At 36.2% G+C, this 9,915-nt stretch overlaps 1 protein-coding gene across 2 annotated transcripts; it reads left to right on the top strand.

Annotated features, from left to right (window-relative positions):
* Positions 1 to 2,473: 2,473 nt before the first annotated feature.
* LOC107840478 (B-box zinc finger protein 19) lies at positions 2,474 to 8,428 on the top strand. 2 transcript variants are annotated; one of them, XM_016684347.2, is made up of 6 exons: positions 2,474 to 3,065; positions 4,477 to 4,573; positions 4,671 to 4,786; positions 4,882 to 5,124; positions 5,207 to 5,301; positions 7,972 to 8,428. In XM_016684347.2, the coding sequence occupies exons 1-5, from the start codon at positions 2,973 to 2,975 to the stop codon at positions 5,294 to 5,296; spliced, it is 639 nt and encodes a 212-aa protein (XP_016539833.1). In that variant the 5' UTR covers positions 2,474 to 2,972; the 3' UTR covers positions 5,297 to 5,301; positions 7,972 to 8,428. The 2 variants fall into 2 exon arrangements, with proteins under 2 accessions (XP_016539833.1, XP_016539834.1); XM_016684348.2 differs by lacking the exon at positions 2,474 to 3,065 and adding an exon at positions 4,211 to 4,380.
* The last annotated feature ends 1,487 nt before the right edge of the window (positions 8,429 to 9,915 follow it).

Genomic DNA, 9,915 nt, shown 5'->3' with positions numbered 1-9,915 from the left:
AGAGTTGTAGTCCAGTCTGCTATGTTGTATGAAGCGGAGTGTTGGCCGGTTAAGAATTCTCATATTCAAAAGTTGAAAGTGACGGAAATGAGGATGTTGCGCTGGATGTGTGGATTCACGAGGGCTGACGGGGTTAGAAATGAAATTATTCAAGAGAAGATGGGAGTGACGTTAGTGGAGGATAAAATGCGGGAAGTGAGGTTGAGATGGTTTGGTCATATGATGAGAAGGGGCACGGATGCCCCAGTTCGTAGGTGTGAGAGGTTGACCTTGGATGGTTTCAAGCGAGGTAGGGGTAGACCAAAGAAATACTGGAGAGAAGTGATTAGACGTGACATAGAGCTGTTGCAGTTGACTGAGGACATGATCCTAGATAGGAAGGTATGAAGGAAAAACATTAGAAAGAGGGCTAAGGGTGTGGATGAGTCGTAGTCAGTAATTAGGTGAATTTTAGTGTCCTTAGTTTGACATTGTAATTTTTTTTTTAGGATGTCATACCTGTGTTATTTTATCCTGTTCTATGCCTTGCATGCTTCTATATACTGTCTCTTATCTTGAGCCAGGATTCTATCGGAAACAACCTCTCTACCTCTTTTGAGATAGTGATATGAACTGCGTACATTCTATAATTCCCAAATTCCACTATGTTAGAATATTTTGAATTTATTGTTGTTGTAAAATTAAATTACGACTAAGTATAAAAATTTGTTTTTTTCTAAATTAAGAGTAAAATAATACTATCAGATAAAGTTAAAATAGAGAGAGTACGAGATCAGAATGCAAATTCCAATAGAGAATAAAAATAAAGTCTTTTGATATTTTATTTTTATCTATCTAAATCTTCACAAGTAAAATTATCCAATATCCATATCAACGAAAACATAGGCCACTGAAAAAATAATTTAGATACGTGAAATTGGCCCAAACAACACTTCAAAAATAATTGGATCAATTAAAGCTCCCGCTGTATGCACAATTTTAAAAAGGACCAATCACAAAAATTTATTATATATAATTTTATCTTATATTTCTTTTAAAAACTATTTTCACAACTATAACAATAACTTAATTTACAACTTGCAAGTTACTAAAAACAGTATTACAAGAAATAGTGGGACATGGAAGAGAAGCAATTAGTGGGTGAAAAAAAAGGTAGAGGTAGCTTTCAAGACTTTAGAAATGTGTGGATAAGAATTGTTGTTTTGATTTCTCACTTTGTTAAATTAGGACGATCTCTGTATTTCCATTTGGGCCCCATCAACAAAATCTCCAACAGCCACGCACGCCACAGCCTTCTCGATTCCCACGTGTCCAATCGTCCATGGCCCATCTTATTGGATTACATGTGGACCTCTTTTTTTTATCTGCTTTTTCTTTTTATATTTAAAAAAAAAACTTTTTTTGTTCCCCTTTTTTTGGGGCAAAATTTGGGGGTGAAACACTCTTGACTAAATTTGAAACCTTCAATATTTTCTATAACAGGTGGTTATTTATACTAGGGCGGAACATAAAAAATGGTATAATTTTATTATTCTATCTCCTTTGAAAGATGGAACAAGTAATTAGTTTGCATAGACCAGCTTATCCAAAGCATTTGACATTTCAATTATAGAACTCTTGTCAACATTTATGAAAGTCTTTCATCTCATAGAAGAGGATAGAACAAAAGGATAGGAAGTGTGGGGCATGACAAGAGGAATAAGAAAGTTGTAGGGGGAAATAGATTGTGGTGGCAATGTCACAATGGCAAACTTATAACAAGGCCAAAGTAAGGGTCCTAGGTTGAGTATTGTGGGGATCGAGGAGATTGTCAATTTGAATTTAATGTCTCAACATAAGTATTTTCTAAAGAGGACAGTTTGCACTTCTTTAAATGGTTGAGTGACTTTTGTAATCATCAACACTAAAGAGAAGAAAATAAAAAGTTGTTTATCTTTCTCTACTTGCTAACATTTCAATTCATTTCTATAATACATTAAGCAAAAGAAACAAAAAAAATGACACTTAAGAGATCAGAACCACTAAACTAGGTTGGTTCAAATGGCAAAACTAATTGAATGCAACACAAGTCACAACCAACAATCTTTATAGTTTAGGTTTTTGGACCAGCTTCCACACCTCAACTAGTTAATCAAACTATCGTCAAGTGACACATTTCAACTATTTCATCAGATAATTGTTGTTTCTCACGGCACACATATCGAAAAAATCACCAAAAATGTTCTTGTCTATATCATCAAACCATGTACCATGCTAATTGGATGTAACATAGTCAATATTTTTTCGACGTTGTTTAGATCAACTTCTACACCTTAACTTATTTCATGGACAAAGCTCCCATCGACATTATATTCAATTATTTTTATCCGAGTACGATACTAAGTAAGTAAGAGTTGCACCAAAGAAATGACCTAAAATATACTTGCTTGGCTGTGTGATCAAAACCATGTAACATGCTAATTGGATGCAACATAAGCAAACATCATCTGAGAGTGCAAAAGCAACAATAACCAAACGAAACCAAACCATGCTAATAATTTGGCAACAGAATGGATAAAAAGGGCAAATTAGACAAGAAAATGACTTAAACATTAGAGCTGCAAGACTCAAAAGAGATTACTCAACTTTTGGTTGTCTCTTCGTGTGTCTTTCTTTGTCCTCCACGCCTTTTCTTTTTTCTTCTTCTTCCTTCACTTCTTCTTTTCTTCTCTCTTTCCTCCCTTCCCCCTATTGCCCACCTCAACCATTTTTCCTCTTTTCTCAACATTAGCTCAACCACCTTTTCTTTTTATTTCTTGTCAAAATTCAAGATTCTCTTTTCATCATTCACTTATCTTTGATAAAAAAACTTAAAAACTTTGTTCGATAAAAAATCTCTGTGGGGTTCTTTGTTTTGTTATAAATCAACGGCCTGAAGTGGATTCTTGGAAAATGAATAAAGGAACTTGAAGAGTGAAAAGATACAAACCAATATGAGAACTCTCTGTGATGTTTGTGAAAGTGCTGCTGCTATACTTTTCTGTGCTGCTGATGAGGCTGCTCTCTGCCGTTCCTGTGACCAAAAGGTATTTTTATCAATTCCATTTTCCAGTATTAATCGATTTGTTGGCTTTTGTAATCCTCTATCGTGTTGTTTGTGTTTTAAAGATTGCCCTTTTGTTGTTCTATGATCTTGAATTGGTTGATTCAATATTGATCCATAGTCTAACTCTATTTTTTCTTTTTTGCTTTTCGATGGGATTAGGCTTGGTGGTAATCTAGAGCACGGTGTACGTCAGTAGTGTTAAGACTTATTCGTATAGTTTCTTGTTTTTGATATTGGTTACATCTTTTGTCCATTGTGTTTCGGTTATTGCACTAATTTGTTGTTGTTACTGTTCCTTTTGTGGATGTTTTGTAATGTTTTTCCTTAATAGTGGCCATATTTTCTTTTCTTCCATTACTACTTGATTTGCTGCATTTGAGCCGAGGGTCTTTTTGGAACAGCTTCTCTACCTACACGAGGTAGGGGTAATTCAAACTATCTATCTAAAGGGTGGAATTATCTTCTTTGAGGTCCATTCTGTTAACTTTCCTCTTTGTTGTGCAGAGGGGGATCTAGGATTTTTAGATACTTTACATCTTCCACTAATATAGTGCATATGGTGGTCTATGTTTTCTTTCTTTGTTCTTACTAAGAAGGGCAGCCTGGTGTACTAAAGCTCCCGCTATGTGCGGGGTCCGTGGAAGGGCAGAACCACAAGTGTTTATTGTATTTCTTTGTACTTACTACTTTTATTATACTCGTCTAGAGTATACAATTCAGTGCATTCCCTTTTGGTACTGCATTTTCTGGAATTCCACATGCACCCCTTGAATCTTGATCAACCTGAATGGACTAGAGGCTTTCTTTTTGTCTGATAACGGTGATGTCCAGCCCATCACCTCACCGCAGTTATTCCATCAAGTACCTGCTATCTCCTACCAATATAGGTAGCAGTACTCTACGCCCCCAAAGCTTAGGCAAGGTGAGAAATAATCATTAGGTTTTGTTGTCTCTACTGTGAGTTGAACCTTGGTTTCTGATGGTTTTGATCAACTTTATCGACCGCTAGGCCCCACCCTCGGGTGCTAATGGACTATGAGTCTTTCTTTGGAATTATTCTCTTCATAACACTTTTTATCTAGTTAGGGGTGTATTTTCTGATGCGTGTTTGGAACTTCTTCAAAGTCAGCATTTGCCTATTCACGTGTCGTCTCAGCTATATTTACTGCCCTTGTCTGATCTTCCAAGAATCATCTAGTGTTTGGGAACACAGAAATGATATGCAAGTTGTAGGATAGAAGAACAATCACTTATAAGGAACTAATTGGGTAAAATATGATCTTCTGGAACATTTGGTTAGTATCTGTTTCTCTGCGTTTTCAACTCACAAGTTTTACTTCATCTGTTTTCTACTGAAAGAAATTCCTGGTCGTTGTTTTATTTGATATAAGGTCCATATGTGCAACAAGCTTGCAAGTCGACATGTAAGAGTTGGTCTTGCTGCCCCCAGTAAAATCCAGCGTTGCGACATATGTGAAAATGCACCTGGTATGTAGCTTCATTTCTTCTCTTTCCTTATCCTGTTTCCGCTGGCCAAGATGGCAACATTATATATGAAGTTTTTGCGCTGAATACCTGTATGTAGCTTTTTTTTATTGTGAGATCGATGGAAGTTCCCTTTGTTTGCAATGTGATATGATTGTCCATGTTGGAGGTAAAAGAACCCATGGAAGATATCTCCTTATAAGGCAGAGAATTGAGGTTTGTAATTTCATGCCAAGACAAACACTGGTTCAGGTTCTTCTTGTGTTTAGGGAAGAGTCTATATTTATTACTTCATTTATGTCCTTCTGTAGTTTCCAGGGGATAAATTGGGCCCTTCAAATGAGCTAGGATTGCCATCTACAGAACAAGGTGATGGAAGAAGGGAGCCTGCACAGCCCTTTAAGCTCCCTATGATAGACAATCACCAACCAAACAGGGAGATTGCTATGGCAGGGTTAGAAAATAACGTGAATAACAGCGTGAAAATGGAGAATGAGTTAATTGACCTTAATTCCAGGCCTCAAAGGATACATGGTCAAACGTCAAATAATCAGGTAATCTACTCAAATTGGAAGTACCATCTCACGTACTTTGTGCAGCTATCGGTCCCCCAAGTAATTGTAATACTTAATGCAGGAACAAGGAATGGACATGCGTAGTGGCAACAATCATGAGTCAGTCGGCGTGGTTCCTGATGGACCCTTCAAAAGAGAACCAGAGAAGTGATCGAGGTATAAACTCTACTTATATATTTGAGTTTGGAATGTCCTTCTCTCAACTTCGTGCAAGTCTTGTAGTATCTTGAATAATACTATGAATTTTACCACTACGAATTGCTATGTGTACGTACATAAGCAATATGCTATCAGTCACACATTCTAATGTATTGTGGCACCTTTTTCCATTAAGAGTGGATGAATATACGCAATGAAAGAATAATTGCTACTTTCTACCAAAGGATTTGTGCCAGACTTAATTGCAGATTGTAAGTAAGTGTTTAAGGACATTTAGGTGCGCCTCAAGGTTTAAGAAGGATACTTGAGAGGCATTTCCACCTTTTCGGCTGAGATGTGTTGTCACATGATGAGGATCTCGTATCAAGTTTAACAAAAAGGAGAGAATAAACAATTTTCTAGCTCTTCAGCAGGGAAGAAATTGAAGAACTGGTTAGATCAAAATATCTCATTTCTGGAGAAGCTGGAAGGGAAAGAGTGCAGGAACGAGAGGAGGAGCATTGCCTTCCAATTGTTTCAATTTTTGATGGATTTGGTGGTGGTGCATATAAACTACATACATAGAGTGTACTTGAGCAGTTTACGATTAGACTGAAAACAAACTATTTATTTTGGTTTTATGAACTAATAAAGGAACACCACACACATAAAAAAGTTGTTCATGCATCAAAATTCAAAGGGAAGCATTTATTATTTTGGTTTTTCATTGGGGTACCTATAAGAATGGCACAATACATAAACATGCCCTTTAACTTGGCCTCAGATTACATCTATAACCTCCAACTTTGGGTGTGCACAATTAAACACTTAAACTTGTATAAAGTTGAACAAGTAGACACATATGTCCTATGTGGTGGCCTACGTGGCGTCCTATGTGGATTATGCCACACAGGACGTGTGTGTCTACTTGTTCAACTTTATACAAGTTTAAGTTTCTACTTGTGCATACCCAAAATTGAAGGTCATAGATGTGATTTGAAGTTAAGCTAAAGGGCATGTTTATGTATTAATGCCTATAAGAATTGAGTTATGCACGAAGGCACTTAGTAGAATGAGTTCTTTCTTTTAATGCAACAGACACCTGATAATGATAGGATATTTAATGGAACAATAACATAAAAATGTGATCCCATAGGTGGAGTTTGGGGAGGGTAGAGTGTACGCAGACCTTGTCCCTATCTTGTGAGGTAGAGAGGCTTTTTCAGATAGACCCTCGGCTCAAGGAAAACAAATAAAAACTGTAGGATGTTTAGTAAGAGATAGAAATTCTTTGGGCATGCAGGAACAATGCAAGCACCTGAATGTGCAGACACTTGGTAAAATCAGTACTTTTTCTAAGATGGTGCACAACTGATAACATATGGATATTTAGTAGGATTTATAAATTCTTTCTAGGCATGGACGGAAATGCAGGCACCTGGAATCACATGTTTCTCCCTTTCATTGGCCCCATCTTCTGGTTTGGCTTTAACAGCTTTTGTTATACTTTAGTAATAAAAAAGCTAACCATCGGAAGAATGTTTTTCCGGAATTTGACCCATACCCACTCAAACCTAATGATCTTACCCTTTTCTGGGTGATTTGGGCTATCCAGGGGGTTCCATCCTCTTCCCTTTCACCCCCTATTCCTCTCTTCCTCCTTGTGAGAACAACTACCAGGAAAAGCATTTTTCATTATTATAGGCGAAGGACTGCAATTGTTCAATTGCTTTCATTTCATATATATCATGTATATGTGATATTGATGAAAATGAATGGGCTCTTTACCTTAATAAATTTTCCATTAAGAAAGATCAGATTGTCTTTACCATATAAGGAGGACAGAAAGTGGGTAACAATTTATCACATAATAATTATTATTCCCTCAGTTTCAATTGACGTGGTGCAGTTTGATTGGATACGGAATTTGAGAAAGACTTTTAGAACTTGTGGCCTTAAACATGGCATGAAATTTCTGTAGCTATAAAAGCATGCCATTAAGGGTATAATGCCAAGTTTAAAGTTGAATTCTTTCTGTATATAGAAAAGTGCCATTCTTTTTCTACCCTTTAAATGTAGAATAGCTGCTTAACCCATTAGTAAAAAGCTGAAACTTAGGGCCATAAATTGAATGTAAACGACTGGTGTCACTCTAGTGGATCTTTGAAGGACAGCGCATTTCCTTGGACCACCACATTTGCAGTCTGCTTGGGTGGTTTTCCTTTATGTCATAATAATAATGATCATCTTGCCCTTCTTTTGTTCCTCTAGTGGATTCGGGTCTTTTATCATGTAGCCTGTAATAGATTTGCAAAAGCAACTTTCAAATGCACTAAGGTAATGAACTGGGCGCTAGCTTTTCATCTTGAGCTGGGTGCCGAATATGTACTTCAAAATGTAACATTTCAGTAAGATATCTAGCTTGATAATACTATAATAGAATTCTTGGATGTTCAGTTGTATAATGTTTATGATCAATTTCTCAGCCCTCCTGTTGACAATCTGCAATATATTTGTTTTATTTGACGTAAGTAAAGTTGTAGCAAAGTGGACCTTATGGTGTTGAAGATGTTTAAGTTTGAACTTGTGGAATTGTCCTTGACAAATGCTACTCAGTTTATAAGGCGTGTAAGAATGAATCTTTCTAATCTCTCTTGCGTGCTTATCATTTCCATTCTTGAGGTGCAGATGTGAGCTGCCGCCATTCCAAATTTCAAACTTGAATTATGAATTGGAGTTGCCATCCCTAGCTGCATTCTCTGCAACGTCAAAGCTTTAAACGAAGCTTTTGAACTAGCCGGGACCAAGTTGAGGTATTTCTTGAGTGAAGAGCTCTTTGAAGTTCATGATTCAACCACTTCATGCATATACTTCGAGAAGAGGATCAGAAAGAAATTCTGCCATCTCGCTTTGGAGAGAGGATAAGGCTGCAGTCACCACATTTGCCTCTGTAATTTCCTGTAATGAGTTACAAGAAAAACAATCTTTACATATTCAGGATGAATTGATACTCTATATAGGAGTGACATTCATTTAGTTTTAGTTTTTATTCATCACTTTCCACCATTTCACTTGTAATCTCATCTGGTTTGAATTTGATTCTGGAGCAATTCTGTTGTTAAATGCTCATAAATGTTGGGTCCAATTCGATTCAAACAAGCTGAAGAGTGCTCTAGAATCTTACGACTGGGATTTCTGGGACTGGATTTAGTATTCTCTTCGCTTGTATACACGGAGGTGTATAGTTGTAGTTGAATTATTCTTCTGCGACAAAAGGTGGGTTTATGATTTTAAACTGAAAGTTGGATGACCATCTATGAGATTATCTCTAGCTGATCTTTTTGGATTCTTTAATCAAAGGTTTCGAGTTTTGAGCCCTTGGGACGGAAGCAGTCTTTAAACGTTGGATGACCATCTGTGATATTAACTCTAGTTGATCTTGTGGATTTTTTAATTATAGGTTTCGAGTTTGAGTCTTAGGAATTGAAACTCCCTTTGAAAGTTGGATGCCATCTATGGTATTAACTCTAGGTGATCGTGTGGTTTCTTTAACCAGATGTTTCGAGTTTGAGCCCTTGGAATAAAGTCTGTTTTACAGGTCTTTTCTAAAAATGTTCTGTAATGATCCTATTAAAGAATGAAGATAACAATTACTGCATTTTTGGTTAATGGCTTCCAGTATATGAAGCTTCTGTCTTCAGTGTTTCTCCATCTAAGTTCCCTTAAGATGTATATATCAATGTAGTTTTGTACAAGGGATGTTATTTCCTAACTTCCTACTTCCTCTGACCCATTTTACATTTCGCCGTTTCCTTTTTAGTCCATCGTAATAAGAATGTCACCTTTCCTTATTGGTAGTTATTTAATGAAATTATTCCCATTTTATCCTTAGTGGATCCCACTTATTAAAAAAAGATAACTAAAAAGTAAACATTAAGAGGGGCAATTTTGTAAACTTTACAAAGTCATCACTTATTTTTTAAACTCCGTGCCCGGTCAAATGGCGACACATAAAATGAGATGTAGGTAGTATTTTTCTTCAAAATATACACTCCCTCCGTCCCAAATTGGGATGACACAATTATTAAGAAAACAATGATTGGTAATGTAACTTTACCATTTTGCCCCTCTTAATTGTGTCTTGTTGTTAGTTCCAATATTGATGGATCACTAATACCAAAGCACCATTTATATTCTTAATGATGTATTCTTAATGTTACTCCTATTTACAACATTTTTCAAGAATGCTAATAATAAGGAGTAATTAATTACACTAAGGGTGTAATGAGAAATTTTTTTTGTCTTGTCTTGATAAGTAAAAAAGGACAAGTAAAATGGAACATTAAATTAGGAAATTTGGGACGGGTAAAATGGGCCGGAGGGAGTATTAGTTATTATTAGTTCAAGATATGGAGATTTTCCCATAACTGTGAAGTGAAAATAAAGAGAACTATAGTAGTTTTTATTTAATACTTCGATCTTAAATGAAGTGACATGGACAGTGAGGATTTATATAGTTAACCCCAACTTGCGTGGGTTTAAGTCATATTTATTGTTGTATATCTAGCCTTCTTGGATAAAGGAAAAGAAGCTAGTTGGAAAACAAGTATTGCTTTAAAAATATCTGGAAAC

This window comes from Capsicum annuum, chromosome 8, assembly GCF_002878395.1.
Source record: "Capsicum annuum cultivar UCD-10X-F1 chromosome 8, UCD10Xv1.1, whole genome shotgun sequence".
Lineage (NCBI taxonomy): Eukaryota > Viridiplantae > Streptophyta > Magnoliopsida > Solanales > Solanaceae > Capsicum > Capsicum annuum.
Note: the sequence above shows the minus strand (reverse complement) of the source record. Positions and strands in the feature narration are given on the sequence as shown.